The 19,068-nt window shown below is 41.9% G+C and overlaps 1 protein-coding gene across 4 annotated transcripts in view; it reads right to left on the bottom strand.

Moving 5' to 3' along the window:
* The window catches only part of SNX25 (sorting nexin 25), a 167,972-nt gene that overhangs the window by 43,151 nt on the left and 105,753 nt on the right, over positions 1–19,068 (bottom strand). For all 4 annotated transcript variants that reach the window (XM_032800344.2, XM_075066406.1, XM_032800343.2 and 1 more), the window contains exons 8-10: positions 15,800–15,931; positions 13,575–13,850; positions 6,243–6,398 (exon numbers count right to left, since the gene is read on the bottom strand). In XM_032800344.2, coding sequence (XP_032656235.1) covers positions 6,243–6,398; positions 13,575–13,850; positions 15,800–15,931 — 564 coding nt within the window. The remainder of the gene's footprint in view (positions 1–6,242; positions 6,399–13,574; positions 13,851–15,799; positions 15,932–19,068) is intronic.

The raw sequence follows: 19,068 nt of genomic DNA, 5'->3' as shown, positions 1-19,068 counted from the left end.
TCCACTACATTCATCTGACGAAGTGGGTATTCACCCACGAAAGCTCATGATCCAAAACATCTGTTAGTCTATAAGGTGCCACAGGATTCTCTGCTGCTTTTACTGCTACAAACTGGTGATCAGGTTATTCAGCAAACTTCACTTTCAGTTTAAAGTTTGCAGTTCACCTTTAAACTTTCACCTTTTCACTGTGTGGAAACAGCCATCTGCAAAGGAGACAAAACAAACACCAGACTCTTGATTGAGTGGGCTGGAGGGCTCTGTTGCATGGTAATTAAAACTTCATATTAATACAAAGAGATAGTATTTTCACAGAAACATAGACTTTAAGGTCAGAAGGGACCATTATGATCATCTAGTCTGACCTCCTGCACAATGCAGGCCACAGAATCTCACCCACCCACTCCTGTAACAACCCCCCCTAACCTATGTCTGAGCTACTGAAGTCCTCAAATCACGATTTAAAGACTTCAAGGTGCAGAGAATCCTCCAGCAAGTGACCCAGGCCCCATGCTGCAGAGAAAGGAAAAAACTCTCAGGGCCTCCGCCAATCTTCCCTGGAGAACAAGTCCTTCCTGACCCCAAATATGGCAATCAGCTAAACGCTGAGAATGTGGGCATGGCATAGAGCTCATGAAATCAACGGGAAAACTTCCATTGACTTAAATGGTCTCTGTGTCATGATATTATTTGATACTATTTATCAATCCTGACACATTTATGCGCACGTAATTCCCTTTATGTTGCTAAATATATAGTCCTGGTTTCAAAAGTCAGATGCTGTCTCAGTTAGTCTAAATATGTCAGTAGTTTTTTCAAAACCAGGAACAACATTCCGCCACTTCTGCCCATCACCTCTGTTGTAATCTCTGGGTTCTGCTCCTCATCTGGTTTCCTACCTCCCTACCACTTTAATTTTTAAGTCAGCCCTAGCAGTTGTCTTTACTTGCCAGATCCTTTCACTCTGCCATGCTACTAGGTCTCCGATAACGTCCTAGATTCCCTTGCTTATAACTCAGCAACATCCAAAGAGCAGCTGGCTGCTCTGCTTGACAAGTGACAAGCTAGTTACTGATACATGAGAGTCTGAGTTTGCACAGGGCTTAACTTTAAAGATAAGACAGGAGGCAGGAGAGGAACCTTAGGGGACCCTCTAGACTAGTGGTTTTCAAACATTTTTCTAGCTATCCAGTTGAAGAAAACTGTTGATGCCTGCAACCCAACAGAGCTGAGGATGTGGGGTTTGGAGTGGGGTGGGGGGCTCAGGGCTGGGGCAGAGGGTTGGGATGCAGGGGTGAGGGCTATGGGGTAGGGCCAGGAATGAGGGGTACAGGGTGTAGGAGGAGGCTCTGGGCTGGGGGTGCAGGCTCTGGGGTAGGGCCAGGGATGAAGAGTTTGGGGTGCAGGAAGGGGCTCTGGGTTTGGGGTGAACTAAGGGCTGGGGAAAGGGATTGGGGCACGGGGTTACTTTGGGCAGCTCCCAGTCAGTGGTGCAGCAGGGGTGCTAAGGCAGGCACCATGGACCATGCTGCGCCCTGGAAACAGCCAGCAGCAGGTCTGGCTCCTAAGCAAAGGCACGCAACAGCTCCACGTAGCTCTCACCTGCAGACACCTCCCCAGCTCCCATTGGCCGAGAACCATGCACGGAGCCCCATGGCCCCACCACCTAGGAGCTGGACGTGCTATTAGCCACTTCCAGGGCGCTGCGCGGTGTCAAAACAAGTAGGGACTAGCGTGCTTTAGCTGGGCAGCACCACTGATGGGACTTTTAATGGCCCAGTCAACGGTGCTGACCAGAGCTACCGCAACCCAGTGCCTTATATTCCGGGACCAAGTACCGGGTCACGATCTGCAATTTGAAGACCACTGCTCTAGAGCAAGGGGAGGTGGGAATCTGCAAGAAGAGTCTGGAAGGTTGAGGGAAAGAATAGTGACATATTCCGATTTATCACATTTCCTCCCCCAAAAAGCATACACCAGTCACACTGCCACTCAAATTGCCCTCTCCCACCAAACAGTCACACCAGCCTTTTATTTCCACACCCTTATCACATTCATCCAGGGCCCCTCTGGACTCTCATGTAAGGGCATAAAGAGTAGAGTGGCTGCAACTTCTCACAGCTCCCTCACAATTCAAAGCCCATGATAACTGAGGACTCCGAAAAGCAGGGTGGGTCATATCTCAAAGACCCAGTTACTTTGGGGTAGGTAACCATCCTTTGTTCTTCAAGCATGTGTCAGTGTGGATCCACATTCCTGCCAAACCTGCTGCCTCTGGAACGGTGCTTGGTACATGACAAATGAGGAGGATAACAGCTGTCTCCTGGAGTACCCGGTTTTGTGAAGGGTACTCTGGTTAAGTAGTCTGGGAAGAGGAGAGAGCTCTCTCACGCTCTTGGGGTTGATTATTAGTGTGGTTTATAGTAGGGGGCTGGGGTGTACATCCCTAGTGATCACAGCATAGCCCTAGAATTGTTAAGGGAGTGGAGTGCATCATTTGTTTGGCTACTGAAGAGGTCCATCCCTTAAAAGAGCAGATCCTCTATGGTGTACTGCATCTCCTTAGTAATGATGGATGCATGAAACCAAAAGGCCCATCTCATGGTGACCACCAAGGCCATCAATGTGACAGCTGTGTCCAATACATCCATAGCTGCTAGGAAGGCAGACGTTATGACCATTTGGCTCTGCTTCATGATCTCTCAGTTACTCCCTACTATCTTGTGAGATTTTTGGTAGGAAAGGGACCACTCTTCTCCCAGGTGAGAAAACTATATTTCAAGAACAAGGCCTGATAGCTCACAATGCAGACCTGTAGTTAGATGGAGGACTAAGCCTTGTGCCTGAAAAGCTCCCATTTCTGAGTGTCCTCTTTCAAGGCGCACTTTAAAAAAACAAAAAAGGCTGTAAACACCCTGTACCACTAATGCCACCAGGGACCTGGATATAGAAATATCTCAAATCCTTTTGCGAGACCTGGTACCTCTTTCAAATCCTTTAAGATGGAAGACCAAACTGTAGCAGGAGTCTACCAAAGTCACTTCACCAGCTTGCACATACCCTTGTTGGTGGGGAGGGCAATTATGCCTGGGAATGAGGAGCTCAGGAGGTCAGAGTTTACAGGACTTTTCCAGGATTACCAAGGTTTCAGTATCCCAGGTCTCAGTGATACGGGTCAGCAAATCCTGGAGAACCACGAAGCCATCAGACCCTGAAATTGAGGATGACCTACCCACTACCCCTTGCGTTTTGCCTGTATTTGTAAACAAGGGTGTGTAAGGAGCCTCCACTGCCTCCTGCATGGTCCCCTCCTGAATGCAGGGGAGACACATCACAGCTTCTTTTCAGTGAGAACGAATGGGATGGCAAAGACGATACTAAGTATATCTCATTGAATGGTGGCACTGTTGGGTAGGGCAATCCAGTGCCAGCAGTGGTCTTGGTGTGGAGGATGTCCTGAGTGGAAATATACATTCTGCCTCCAAAACATATCTTAGTACCTCGATGGGATAAATCCTTAGTGCCAGCCTCGACGCCGGTGGCAAAGTCAGTATTGGACTATTCCTCTTCTCCAGGGCTGTCAGTGCCAGCGCATTCTGCACCTTTTGGGATTTTTCTCACTGCTGGATTCCAGCATGACGTGTCTTCTGGAGGAGACACTACCCAAGGATGGCTCCTTCTGCTCCTGTTCGGTGTTGCCATTTGCTCCAGCTCAAAAGTGATTCTCACAGACTCTATCTGGATGCATCTGACAAAGTGGGTATTCACCCACGAAAGCTCATGCTCCAAAACGTCTGTTAGTCTATAAGGTGCCACAGGATTCTTTGCTGCTTTTACAGATCCAGACTAACACAGCTACCTCTCTGATACTATTTGGACTTACACATCTTGGAGAAAAAAGAATGGCAAGCTCTGCATCTGTTTGGAACCTGGCTCTCACCCAAGCAGCAGTTGTGAGTGGGATTCGTCTATCACAACACAGGAAGCATTTAAATAATCATGGTTTGGAGTGTGCCGTTAGGTGCAGAGGTTGATGCAAAGTGCCTTACCCCACTGTACAGAGCTGTTGTCCTTTCCGAGTCCAATCAGGCCAAAGCGGATGAGAAGAATGAAGCACTAAAGAGAGTGGTGAGTCAGAGACCACTGTGTTGTGTCTTGTTGCAGAGGGAACTGAGGGAGGGTCATGGCCACTCCTCCCTTTATGCTCACAAGAAAGCATGAGATGGCACAGGGCACATGCACAGCCCTAATGGACACTGCTATTCAGAAGACTCTGCTCTTGCATACACGAGGCACATGGACAACTACAGTGGAATCCACAATGACATATAATCAAAGACAACGGTTGAGATATCCTGCATGGCAGTGCTTTTTGTTTTTAAAAGGACACTGCCAAACACTGCTCAGCATTATATTTTTGTGTGAGCTCTGCTGTTTGCTCCCAAGATCACTGAAATTAAAGAGGTCTCTCTACAGATTGCTATTTTCCATTTGGAACCATTAATCCCTTCTTCACATTTCTGATGGCTCTGAAAGTAACAGCTGCTTTCTTCCTTGTTTACATCATTGAGGATATAAGCACCAATCGGGGAATTAGCGTATAAATTTATTGATGCTACGAACCTATGATGAGTTCACACATTGTTTTTATATAGATCTCACAAAGATAGCAGTGATTTGCAAAGAAAGAAAATGAACTGAGTGGCAGATTTAGATTTTTAAAAGGTAATTTAAAATCTAAAAGGTCATTTAAAATCTGCAGGTCATTCTCCCAGACTACAAACTTTTTAAAGGTCAGTTAAATACATTGAAAAATTAAAGGTTTAAACTATTTATCTAATTTTTTTTAATGTTCTCCCTTTCGGATCCTTAGAGAGATTCCTTTCAACATTTTAAGAGTTGAAAGAAATGAGGGTTCCGTTTTTCAAATTAAGAATTGCTGATTTTCATCCAAATTAACAAAGTTGAGGAAAGAACTTACTGAAATGTTTTGTTAATATTTCAACCCATATTTTCCTTTTGCTGTTCATTAAATATAGCAGTGGCCTGATTTTCAGAGCAGCTGAGAAACTGCAGCTACCATTGATTTCAGTGGGAACTATGTATGCTCAGAATCTCTGAAGAAAAAATCAGACCACTTGACCTTCAACACAGCATCAGCTTCTGTTATATCCTTTCTACTCTGTGGCCAGAGTTACTGGAACAAAAGGCTAAAAAGAAAGAAAATCCTCACCAAAATAAGTCAGTAAAAGATCAGAACTAATACCTTGAATCTGAAAATACTACCCTTGAAGTTTTCAGGGAGAAGGACATTTGGATTTGAATATCTGTATCTGAGCCTTCCCCAGTGCGGAAAAGGTCTCGTCAGAAGGAGAACTGGCTCAAGATTGTTGGAGTTTTGCAAGAATAGCTTGACTTCAAAAAGATCTCCACTGTTTGGGGCCAAAATCTCACAAGAACTCAAGATTTTGACTCAGTCATAGCTGCATTACAGCACTAAATCATCTTTAAACCTGAACTTTAGCCAGATCCTAATCCAGATCCATACCAGCCCATTTCTAAAAATAATAATTTTACGGCAAATGGTGTAACATATTCTAAAGAGCAAAAAGCTAGGGTATGATTTTGGTCCCAATACTGTAGGGTTAAAATTTTCACCTATCTTAGAATGACTACAGTCTGGTGAAATAATGTCCTTAGGATTCTAAATAGCTCCTCATAAAGAAATTTAGCCACTCTCTTGGATAATTTTTTTAAAATTAAGTAAACCTATCACCATTGTGCGAGCTACAAGGCATTGTGCTCTGTTAACTGCAAGGCCAGCAAAGAGAGCACAGGTTTACTGACAGATCTGATCCCCAGAGCTGCAATGCTGTTGAAGCAGCAATGAGGAAGAGTATACAGAGCAGTCTTGATGGCTTGGGTTACTATAACAACACAATTGGAAGAAGCAGATACAGATGTAGGGAAGAAATCATATTTGCAAAACAGAAGAGGGTAAAAACTATTGGAGAAACGTTTTCAGGGTTCTAAAAGGGTACTATAACTTATGAGGAACAAGAGACATTTACATTCATTTTTGAAATATTTATGGCAGTGGTTCTCATGCTCTTTTAAATTGTAAATTCTTTAGAGCAGGGACCTTGTCTTTATACCTGTCTGGAAAATAGCTAACACCCTGTTGGTATCACAGACGCAAATAAGTAAAATAAATTCAGACTTAAGACTACTGAAAGCATTACCTTTTTGTCAGGTTTTGGTGAATTACATATGGAATTAAGAGCCTGTCTCTTAAATTCAAGTTTGTCATTTAGCTGGCGAAGTTTATTTACAGCATAATTGGCCTGTTCATTAATTCTTCCGCCACATTCATCAATAACTTCTTCGCAACCTTGGCTCTAGAAATAAAAATGTTAGTTATTAAGAAGTCTATGTCACTGATGCAAAATAAGTTAAATCTGTTACCTGTTTGCTATGCATGCTTCCTTATTTACACTTTACATCTATGTACAAGTGAAACAATTAATCTCAGTATAGACCAGGGGTTCTCAAACTTCACTGCACAACGACTTTCTTCTAACAAAAGTTACTACATGACCCCAGAAGGGGGGACCGAAGTCTGAGCCCATCCCATCCCTGCCTCCTGGCGTGGAGGGGCCAAAGCCCAAGCCCCACTGCCCCAGAGGTGGGGACAAAACCAAAGCCCAAGGCTTCAGCTCCAGGCAGGGGCCTGTAATCTCAGCCCCACTGCCCAAGGCTGAAGGCCTCAGGCTTCGTCCCCAAACAACAAGGAGTCCGGTGGCACCTTAAAGACTAACAGATTTATTTGGGCATAAGCTTTTGTGAGTTAAAAAAAAAAAATCACTTCTTCAGTTCTTCAGGGTAAGTTTTTTTTACCCACGAAAGCTTATGCCCAAATAAATCTGTTAGTCTTTAAGGTGCCACCGGACTTCTTGTTGTTTTTGTGGATACAGATTAACACGGCTACCCCCTGATACTTGTCCCCAGATCGTAGGTTTGGGCTTTGGCTTCAGCCCCTGACCCAGCAAGTCTAAGCCAGCCTTGGTGAGCCAATTAAAATGGGGTCACAACCCACTTTGGGATCCCAACCCAGTTTGAGAACCACTGGTATAGACAAATCCCGAAATAAAAAAGCATGTGGCGCAAAAGTTATAATAGACTCTTATTTTTATTTCCACATCTGTCATCTAATGTAGCAGTAAGAAGCTGACAAAGAGCCTTATTCTCAGTTACACTAAGTCCCATTTACTGGGACTTTATTGTAAGTGAAAATAAGACTCAACATTTGGAATATAAAAGCAGAATACAAGTTGGTGGTTATAATTAGTATTCAAAGCCACACACGGAGTAAATGCTGCAGCTCTGAGTCTTGAAGACGGTAAAAATATATTGCTGCATTTTTTATAGACATCAATTTTCAAACACTGAACCAAATCAAACCTTTTCACTTCTTTCATTTTTATGACTGGATTTTACTTCTGTTTTACAAGTTAATTATTTTTTCTTAGAAGTTTAAGATGACCAAATGCTGAGTACACACAAATAACCTCAAAATTCTGTTTCATTTTCTCCTAGCTATTTTAATGAATCAGTACAAGGGTAATAACCTCTGCGACAATGCGCACGGGTGGCAAAACAACCCCACACCTTTGGGAGACCTGTTCCACTCATACACTTTTCAATCTCATACCTACAACTTTCCCTTGCTTGCTGTGGTGTCCCCATCTTGAAAAATGGGCTTGAGATCCAACAGAGACAAGCAACTAGATTAGCTCCCCCTGCCAGCTGTTAACATCCTCCCTCCAAGAGGCCCAATACCCTGCCCAGTTATTAGAGGGGATACAGAACTTAGTCTGGGCCCCACATATTTTAATTCACTCGTGGCCAGATCTGAAGAATGTAATTTCATGAGCAATGCAGATGGACTCTTTATGGATACTGGAAATAGAAAATAATAACCTACTGAATTCAATAAAGAATTATGTCCCCAGAAAGTATGGTTAAAACAAAAAATTTAAAAAAAACACACACACTACAGAAAACATCTCATTCTCTATTAAATTCAATAGGTTTTTGGAGGAATTTCTGCAGAACACCATTGTTTTCATTGTTCTACAGGACTTTTCCATCTTAGAAGGATGAGAAAGGATTAAATAATAACAATAATTAATTGATCAGTAATCCTTAATTTGATCCTTAAAATGAGAGGCAACACTTTCTATAGGGTGTGCTGTTCTGTATGCTCTGGTGGTTAGTGGTTCTGAGCTGAGACCTGATTTCTATTCCCAGCTCTGCCACTCCCCTGCTGTGAAGTTGGGCAAATAAACTTCATCTCTTTGTGCCCATTTTCTTCACATCTTCTTGTCCACACAGATTGTAAGCTCTCTGAGCCAGAGACTCTCTCTTACTATGTATTTGTGCAGCACCTAACACAGTGAGGCCTGGCTGGTTCCTCTAGGAATGGGGTGGGCAAACTTTTTGGCCGAGGGCCACATCTGAGTGGGGAAATTGCATATAGGTCCATGAATGTAGGGCTGGGGCAAGGGACTGGAGTGCAGGAAGCAGTGTGGGGGAGTGTGGTGTGCAGGAAGGGGCTGAGGGCAAGGGGTTAAGGCGCAGAAGGGGTGCAGGTATACAAGGAGGCCCAGGGCAGGGGGTTGGGGACTCAGGGCAGCAGGTTGGGGGCAGGAAGGGTGCGGCAGGGGCCTCAGGGAAGGGGGCTGGGAAGGGTTCGGCACCTTGAGTGATTACCTCGAGTGGCTCCAGGGTGGCAGCAGTGCGCAGTGGGGCTAAGGCAGGCTCCCTGCCTGCCCTGGCCCTGCGCCGCTCCCAGAAGCGGCCAGCACCACGTCCCTGTAGCCCCTGGGGGTGGGAGTGGGTGGCAGAGGGCTCTATGTACTGCCCTATCATGGGAGTACCTCCCCCGAAGCTCCTATTGGCCGCGATTCCCCGTTCCTGGCCAATGGGAGCTGCAGGGGGTAGTGCCTGCAGATGAGGGCAGAGCCCAGAGCCCTCTGCCACTCACCTTCCTCAGAGGCCACAGGGACGTGGTGCCGGTTGCTTCCAGGAGTGGCACAAGGCCGGGGCTGGCAGGGAGCCTGCCTTAGTCCCACAGCACCACGAGGGTGGCAATCCCACGGGCCAGATCCGGCCTGCAGGCCATTGTTTGCCCATCCCTGCTCTAGGAACTACAACAATAACACCAATAAGAAATACCAGTAATACAGAATGTTATTTATGGGCCCCTTGAACATTACCATAAAGTAAAGCAGTATTTGAGAAGTACAGAAAGGACAAGAAAAAGATTGAAGAGGCCCGAGAATGCAAGCAAGTGAAACAATTTCAGTACTGAAAAATGAACAAAAAAACTGTGTCATCAATTTTGGTTTGGTAATCAGTGCGTTTTTGAGGCACTGTGTTTAATTAAAAACCAACAGCTGTATTCTTAGGGAAATGTTGTATGATTACTTGCATGTTGTCAGCATTTATATTTACCTATCATTTGTGACATTTTTGGACAGAAAACACTGCTAGAATAACTAGATCCATCATAATACATTAAAATTATGACTATTAATAATGATAACAATTACAAGATAATCAAAATGGTGACTACAATTAATTGCTGATCAGAATACAGTGATCACGTAAACTTGTTAACTTCAAATACTAAAAACAGTTACGTTCTTATTAGCACATTAGTAGTCCAGAACCTGGGCTTGTGATTTATTTTAGTAGTACAATGCCTGTAGCAGCCTGAAGCACAAAGCAATTTTTGTCAAAGAGTTAAAGCAAACATCTTCTCCTCTTTTACTCCATTTTTTAAGGAAATCTTCTTTAAGGAGAGAAATGGCAATTCCTGAGTGATTTAGAGAAACATAATAATCTCCCCATAAATTCAAAATAATCTACTCATGCCTTCATTTATTTGCAAACTACAAATAGCATTGTATGGGTCTTTATCAATGTACTCCCACTGGTCTCTGGTATGCATACTTCCATCTTTTCATGTTCTCTGTATGTATAAATGTCTCCTGTCTCTGTGTTCCATTCTGTGCATCTGAAGAAGTGAGCTGTAGCTCACGAAAGCTCATGCTGAAATAAATTTGTTAGTCTCTAAAGTGCTACAAGTACTCCTGTTCTTTTTGCGGATACAGACTAACACGGCTGCTACTCTGAAACTCAGTCATCTTTGCTGGAATGTTGCCAGTAAGGTCTATGGAAGGGTCTTACTATAACTATTTTGCCTGTCTGACAGTAAATATTAACATATTGGCATCAACTCCTTCACTAACTGGCCAAATCCTCTAATCCTTATACAGGAAAAGCTCTCACCAGCCTAAAATCTCTTGTATGGTCTGCCAGATTCAGTCCTTGATGAGTTTCAAAATAAAACAAAAAAACACATGCATCCTGATGAGGCCTATGACAGAAACCTGCCTTGGTGGGCCAAAAGTCAGAAATAGAATATTACAGGCCATACATTTATGGCCACTCCAACATGGGTGCACTGGGGAGTCAGCAAGAAGCTCTCAGAAGGGGAAATACGAGATGACTGCAGATGGGAAGTGCAAGGGAAGTCCAGGCAGTGATACCAGAAGCACTGGATACCCCAGGGAGCATGTCTGGTTGTGACACAGGCAGGGCCATTGCCCCACTCCTCCCTATGTGCTGGCACTAGCGCAGAAGAGTGGCAACTGTGGAAGAAGGGGAGTGCTCGCTCTATCTGTTGTACAGCTATAACAAGCTTCATTGTCCGGCAAGCTCCCTCCACCAGCATCTCCAGAGATATTATGGGTCAGCTGGATGGTGCACCTCTTGCCCTCCCATCACAGCTCTACCTCTAAAGATAGGTAACAAAACCTTTCAGCCTGATTTTTCAGAAGTGCCAAGTACCCCTGGCTCCCACACCCTCCTGGGAACTGTAGGTGCTGAGCACCACTGGGGAGGCTGTTGTGGTAGTAATCAAGCCATACGTTTCTACTAACAAAAACGAACCCTCCAGAAACATAACTATGCCAGAGGAAAATGATTTCTTAGTTGCATATTTTGCTATATATGAAACTGAATGACCATTAGCCAACAGTATTATTTTCCTCCATATCTGAAAGCCTGTGAAAGCTTCTGCAGACAAGATTCACTTCTTCTCGTCCTCAGTTCAAAGCCCATTGAGGCTCACCATACAGCAATTACCATTGCTGTATTAGAGAGAAGTGCTCTAATTGTACACTCTTCATTAGCAATTTGTGATAAAGTTTTTTTTTTAAAAATCTTTATCTACACTGCAGAGTTGTTGATAGATGGAACAAGACTGCAAAGACCAAAGTGCAGCCTTCAAAATCTGCACATATTCCCTTAAGGATTCAAAGGAAAGATAACTGATGGTAATGCTGAAGAATTAGGTGCTGATGACTGTAGGAGAGTCCAAGATAAATTTTATCCAACCAAAAAAAAACACCCAACAGCTATTCCTGAAATGTTGTATCAGTTTCTTCAGGGAAAATACTATTTGTGTCAGGCTCCAGATAACATACATAAGGAAATCAAAATCACACAGCCTTTTTTTTTTTTTTTTCCTTTATAGTTTGCCACTTCTGGGCAATAAGTCAGTGTTTCCTGAAAGACCTATTGATTGCAAGGCTCAGAAGGACAAATTTTTGAGGTGCCTTTTGTCTCCTTATGATTTGGAATATATGTAGCTGAATAATAGAAAGAGAAGCAGGATCCTGGAATCCCTTATCAAGAAAAAAACCATTTAATAGAAGAGCAAATATTAAGAGGGAACATGCTACAAAACTGTGTGTCTGAAGTATTTCCCTAGGCTGGTTCACCTCTCAAAACCATGTGTGGAGAACAAGGGATGGATAGAATCCAAAGTTTCATTTGAAGACCTTTCAATCATATTTAACTATTAAATCTGAAAACCTCAGATTCTGAGTTACTGTTTCCTAGTGTTTAGGACTGCAAAGTGTGAGTCAGCATATCTGGGTGCTAGTTCCAGTTCTGCCTCTCACAGTGCGACCTTTTGCAATTCCATGAACTTCTCATTGTCTCAGTTTACCCACTTGTAGAACAAAGATATTAGTCCTTATCTGTCTTCCTGGAGAGTTGTTAGGCTTTATTCATTAATGCTTGTAGCGTGCTTTGAGATCCTTGGTTAAAAGGATAGCTAAATAAGTGCCTCTGATCTAGCTCCTGAAAAGATTTATAGAACTTGCCTGTAAAGACATCTGGCCCTGGAGAGCTGCCCTTTGGAAAGCCTTCTTATAATATTTTGAACTTTATCTTTAATATCTCCAAGTCAAGTTGTACTTTTTGTTTTTCAGCTTTATTCTCCAATATAGCATAAAAATTAATTTCTTTGGTAAATTAATAAAAAGTACTAAGATTCTGAATACAAATAATATTTTCTTTTCATCTAAGACATGGTCTACATAAGCTCTTGAGCATCATTCCCCACTCCCTTTTATACTGCTTTCAGTACATATTCAGCAGGGGTTCGAGGCTTTATAGATTAGAGCTCACCGCGGCAGAATTAGTTTATAGAAAATGTAGACAATTGTTTTCTCCTCTCGTTTCAATTTACTTTAGTTTTATCAATATATGTGATAAGTACAAACTCAAGACTGAAATAATAATTGTTTAAGTCAATTTAAATTGTAAACAGCTGAAAACAAAACAAAATAAATAATTGAAAAAAAATCATCTTCCACTTCCTTTACCAAAAGGCAAAGCTTGTGAGTTGATATCTAGAACAAAATGCTCAGGATCTAAAGAGTAGAATGATAGACATGCTCACCATGGAGTAAAGCTTGGTATTTGAAAGCTTTTACAAACCTCATAAGCTCTTAATTACTTTAACAAAGTTCAACCAATCAGTCATTTTGCTCCATTTGATGTTAAAGAAATTACGCATCAGTTAAGGGTAGCATCTTTTAAATCCCCCTGTCATATGTTCAACATTATATTATGATCACACAACAAAGCAAACACCCAACGTGTAAGCAACTGGAGATATGTAAAAATGAAAGCTAAAAATTAAATGGCGAGGTTTACCACTATAATAATTGTATTGCACTTGTATATTGGTTTAAAAATGCCATGCACCCTAGTGATGATCCAAGCATAGACACACTGGCAGTTACTCTTCTTGGATCAAAGAATGCAAATTGTTCTTTGTAACTATGAAGTACAAAGGTAACTCTGAAATTTCAAGTCTTCTCAGAAGAGACTAAGCAGCTTCTTAATAGTTTAGCAGAGCTGAGCAAAATTCTTCCTTCATCAACAGCAAGCACTTTGCATCCCTGGAACTGAAGACAAGACAAAGTGCCTCTTTGCTATATGCATACTATTAGAGACCTGTGTTAAAACTGAAAAAATGTAATATCATCAGCTTTGTGGTGTTTGGTGGAATAGCTCAGGAGATGTAAATAACAAAGATATGAGAAAGTAGTAAAATAAGCACAAAGCTTGAGAATAGGAAGTGCTCCTTAGCTTTCCACTCAGATCATCCTCTGGTGATAAAAGCAGCAAGAATTGTAGATTTGACTCACCACTTCATCCCTGTCCTCAGAGGTCAACTGAACTGCAATTCTCTCTTCTTCCTTCTTGATCAGCCTCTCATATAAATCACTGACAATGAAGGAGGGGTAGTACCTGTCCTTTAATGTTTCATAAACATCAGTCTGAATTTGGTAGAAAACTTCAATGCCTTTATTGCCCACAAGACTTTGCTGTATTTCTTTGTAAAGTGACTTTTCCACAGGGATTTCTCTGCTTTCCACAAAGAAATTCTGATAAATTTCACTCACTAGTTGAGGTATTTCAGTCTGGAAAATAAGGAGGTAGAGATGGGTGAGAGAAAAGAAAAATAAATGTAAAAAAGGACCATTTCTCACAATCCTTATGGATTTCATTTAAAGAAGGTTGAACCGGCTGTCTCTTGTACCTGAATTTGTGAGTGCATCTCTCTATATCTCATGTTAATATCAGCTACCACGCTTCCGCAGCATGCAGAATAGTCAGTTTTACAAGATATAAAGTGATGGAAGTCTGCATACCCAAAGAAATGATTGAGCCCTAATATGTGATCTTTCTTTACCAGCTTTTGTATTGTATTGAGATGGAAAGAGAATATTATAGTGGCTTTCTGCTCCCCATTCTAAATTGAAATTTCAGAGGAGTATCAGTTATGTAGGTTTCTCAGCTTTAACCAGATGTACAAATTCTCTTTGCAGAAAATTTTTTGTTTTATAAAATGGGACTGTACCCAATCTAATAATTTAGTGAGAGACAACACCAAAACAAATATGCACACATATTCACTATGTATACAAAAAGGACATAGGAATGAAATTTGCACCAAAAAATGAGGGAAGAGGTTAAATAAAATAAGAAAAATGCTCAATATATGTGACAATCTCCCTGAAAAGTATATCAAGTGACCCACGTCTATCAGATAGGGCAGAATTCCAGGAGCAGTATAAGCATGAGATGATAGAACATCTGCTAAAACCATGACAAACATGACTCAGAACACTCATCACTCTTGAAAATACGAAGGGCAACCCTGGTAATAGGTCCTGGAGCGATTAGTAGCTAAATCTGAGCCTGTGGGTGTTTGTTAATCATTCACTTGGACTACATCTTCGACTGCTCACTATTCATAGTGTGTAATCTATCATCTAAGTCATGACGAGGTATTGTTCCTGCTCCCTGATTTGATGAAAATATTCTCTTTTTTTTAAAAAAGAGAATAAATGACAATCAACGAATAACAACTGATGTTCAATATGAAAATTGGGATTTCATTCTAAGGGAAATCCAGAAAGTTTCACCAAATATATTCACAAATAAACATCTGGCTACTCGAATATTCACAAACAACAAATATGTCTTCCCTGTGTCCACAGCACACTTACCTCCTCCAGTGTTCAGAGCTGTTTCTTGCAGCTTTAAATTATACTTTTCTACCCCGATTTCTGAACCCACTTACCCATCTGGTTTTGAAAGATCCTATCATGCAGTCTTTTCTCACACTAGATAAAGTACAGTGTTCTACAATGAGAAACTTTAATGACTTTACTCGTATCACTCTGGAGCCAAAAGGTGTTCTGAACTAGCTGAAGAGGAGTCTTAAAGAAAAAATCTCCTTAAGTATCTTTAACTTGTGATCCAAAGCTCACTAAAATCAAAGGAAAGACGCCTCATGCTCTTCAATGGGCTTTGCATCAATCCCAACGGGAGAGGTAGCATAAAAGGAACAGTGCAGGTATAGTAGCTACCCAGTTGAAAAGTGTCGAGCAGCAAGATGAGGGATTGCACAGTAATTTTACTTGGTAATAAGGTAAGTGTAGCTATAAAAAAGTCAATGAATTACTAAAAAATTATTTCTCAGTGGGTTAAGAAAAAACACTATACTGGTTTTGCCTCTTTTAAATGGGCAGTTGTATGGGATGATGTTGGAAAAGCATCAATGGTCCAATGTCCCATTTTATCATCATTTATGTTTATAACTCCTTTTCTTTCCTCCTTTCTGTTCAAAAAGTAAATGATTTTTAAATTCTGCCCTGTTATCAGAAGACCAAGGCAACATAAATAAGTTGAAATAATGAAATGTCTAGCACCATTCTGTGCTAACGGATGAGTACTCATTTTTTAGACTATAAAAAGAAAAGGTTAATACAGAATTTTTTCACATATTGATTCTTCAGCAAAATTCACCATATAAAGATTCAGTTTTATTAACAAGCCCCCATATACTTCACACTACTTCTACCTTGTTAGCATTCTTCAGATATTCCACGGACTCCCAAAGGCTAATCAAAGCCCTCTTGTCCATCCTTTCCATGTACAGTCGAAAGTGCTCTCGGTAGGATGGGTTGGCCAAAATATCCTCAAACTGGAGAATCTGTAAAGGAGAAATTAAGTATAAAACCGAGAAAAGTAACTAAATGAGACTTATCAACTATTCATATTGAAACTACTTGACGTAAACAGTTAAAGTGCAACCTGTTTAATGTATCCCCGTGCTGAAATGGTCACGCTGAATTACAGTATTGCAGAACTCTTTAGTGTGCCTGCCACACTCAAACCTGGTCTACACGAGCAGAATTCTCCCTTGCTGACAACAGAAGATTAGGGTTGAAAGAAACCTCAGGAGGTCATCTAGTCCAACCCCCTGCTCAAAGCAGGACCAACCCCAACTAAACCATCCCAGCTAGGGCTTTGTCAAGCCAGGCCTTAAAAACCTCTAAGGAAGGAGATTTCACTATATCCCTAAGGAATCCATTCCAGTGCTTCACCACGCTCCTAGTGAAATAGTTTTTCCTAATATCCAACCTAGGCCTCTCCCACTGCAACTTGAGACCACTGCTCCTTGTTCTGTCATCTGCCACCACTGAGAACAGCTTAGCTCCATCATCCTTGGAATCCCCTTCAGGTAGTTGAAGGCTGTTATCAAATCCCCCCCTCACTCTTCTCTTCTGCAGACTACATAAACCCAGCTCCCTCAGTCTCTTGTCACAAATCATGTGCACCAACCCCCTAACCATTTTTGTTGCCCTCCGCTGGACTCTTTCCAATTTTTCCACATCCTTCTTATAATGTGGGGCCCAAAACTGGATACTGTACTCCAGATGAGGCCTCATCAATGCTGAACAGAGGGGAGTGATCACATCCCTCGATCTGCTGGCAATGCTCCTACTAATACACCCAAAATGCTGTTAGCCTTCTTGGCAATAAGGGCAAACTGTTGCCTCATATCCAGCGTCTTGTCCACTGTAACCCCTAGGTCGTTTTCTGCATAACTGCTGCCTAGCCACTCAGCCCCTACTCTGTAGCAGAGCATGGGATTCTTCCTTCCTAAATGCATGACTCTGCACTTGTCCTTGTTGAACCTCATCAGATTTCTTTTTGCCCAATCCTCTAATTTGTCTAGGTCCCCCTGTATCCTATCCCTACCATCCAGTGTATCTACCACTCCTCCCAGTTTAGTGTCATCTGCAAACTTGCTGAGGGTGCAGTCCACGCCATCCTCCAGCTCATTAATGAAGATACTGAACAAAACCAGCCCCAGGACCAACCCTTGGGGCATCCCGCTTGATACTGGCTGCCAAATAGACATGGAGTCATTGATCACTACCCGTTGAGCCCAACGATCTAGCCAGCTTTCTACCCACCTTATAGTCCATTCATCCAATTCATACTTCTTAAACATGCCGGCAAGAATACTGTGGGAGACCATATCAAAAGCTTTGCTAAAGTCAAGGAATAACACGTCCACTGCTTTCCCCTCATCCACAGAGCCAGATATCTCATCATAGAAGGCATTTAGGTTAATCAGGCATGACTTGCCCTTGGTGAATCCATGCAGACTGTTCCTGATCACTTTCCTTTCCTCTAAGTGCTTCAAAATTGATTCCTTGAGGACCTGCTCCATGATTTTTCCATAGACTGATGCGAGGCTGACTGGCCTGTAGTTTCCCGGATCCTCCTCCTGCCCTTTTTTAAAGATGGGCACTATATTTGCCTTTTTCCAATCATCCGAGACCTCCCCCAATCACCATGAGTTTTCAAAGATAATGACCAATGGCTCTGCAATCACATCAGCACCCTCAGATACATTAGATCCAGCCCCATGGACTTGTGCATGTTCAGCTTTTCTAACAGTCCTTAACCTGTTCTTTCACCACTGAGAGCTACTCACCTTTTCCCCATACTGTGCTGCCCAGTGCAGCAGTCAAGAAGCTGACCTTGTCTGTGAAGATCGAGGCAAAAAAAGCATGGAGTTCTTCAGCTTTTTCCACATCATCTGTCACTAGTTGCCTACCCCTTTTCAGTAAGGACCCCAGTAACGAGCAAGTGCTGAGCGAATGCGGAATCAGTCAACACTACGCTCAGCTCATGCAGCAACACATGAGGTCCGACACCATCAGGTAGTCGGGGGACATCTACATAGAACACATCACCGGACATCAGCAATACCAAGAGGGATGAGCTGGAGTCCCAAGGAGAAGCACACTGAGGAAAGTAACTGAAATACTTTCCTCATGGACAATCTACTCTAAAATGCTCAATTACTGAGGGACAATCTACACTCATTCCTATATTTGCTTTCACAACCAAATCTCTGCACAACTCTTTATGAGTAATGTACCTAAATACTTGGATGCTAATATCTAAACTGTATTCTTAAATTTATTCACCTAAATTTGGGTTACTGCTGATTATGTACTATATGTATCATATGACTTTTAAAAACAAACTTTGTATTTAGGGTAACCTAAGCACTATACCCAGATGTACAGACACTCTTTTCTCAACCTGTGTATTATATAATTTAACATTAGCTTTAATAAATATTCTGATAGCTGGCTAGTCTGTATGAAGTTTATTTTATAATCCATAATCCAGTTTCTCAGAAAAAGTGTTAATTTGGATGCTGAGTGCTTCAAACCTACCTCACTTTCTTGGCTTTCTTGAATTTGCCATTCAGCAAAAAAACATATTCATACCTTTCATAAGCAGAACAAAAGCAATCACTTTGAGGCTGAGTTATAATTCTTGAGCTATTCTTTAAATACATCAGTTAACTGAATGTTATTCTTCATCTTCATATAGTATTTCTAAAATATTTATTTTCATTAGACAGCAATTCGTTGAGAAGTAGTTTTAAAGACGCAACAATAGGAATAGCTAGTCTACAGGAACAGTCATTTACTCTTTTTAGTCACTGCGTCACACTAGGTGCTCATGCTCAGTTGGTTATCTACCATAATCCCTTTCAGCTGCACTGCATTCCAGGATAGAGTCCCCCATTTGGCAAGTGTGACTACATTCTTTGTTCCTAGTAGTGACCTCGCATTTGGCTGTATTAAAATGCATATTGTTCATATGACACCACCTGGGAGCTACTTAATCACCTCAGTTCAGCTTTTTAAGTAAGATGAAAGAGTGGCCCAGCTGTCTCTGAGATCCCCAATGGTAAGAGCTCCTTGAATCAGAAGAAGGATGCTTTTTTCCTTTGAAATTTGGCTACCTGTTTCC

This window comes from Chelonoidis abingdonii, chromosome 5, assembly GCF_003597395.2.
Source record: "Chelonoidis abingdonii isolate Lonesome George chromosome 5, CheloAbing_2.0, whole genome shotgun sequence".
NCBI lineage: Eukaryota > Metazoa > Chordata > Testudines > Testudinidae > Chelonoidis > Chelonoidis abingdonii.
Note: the sequence above shows the minus strand (reverse complement) of the source record. Positions and strands in the feature narration are given on the sequence as shown.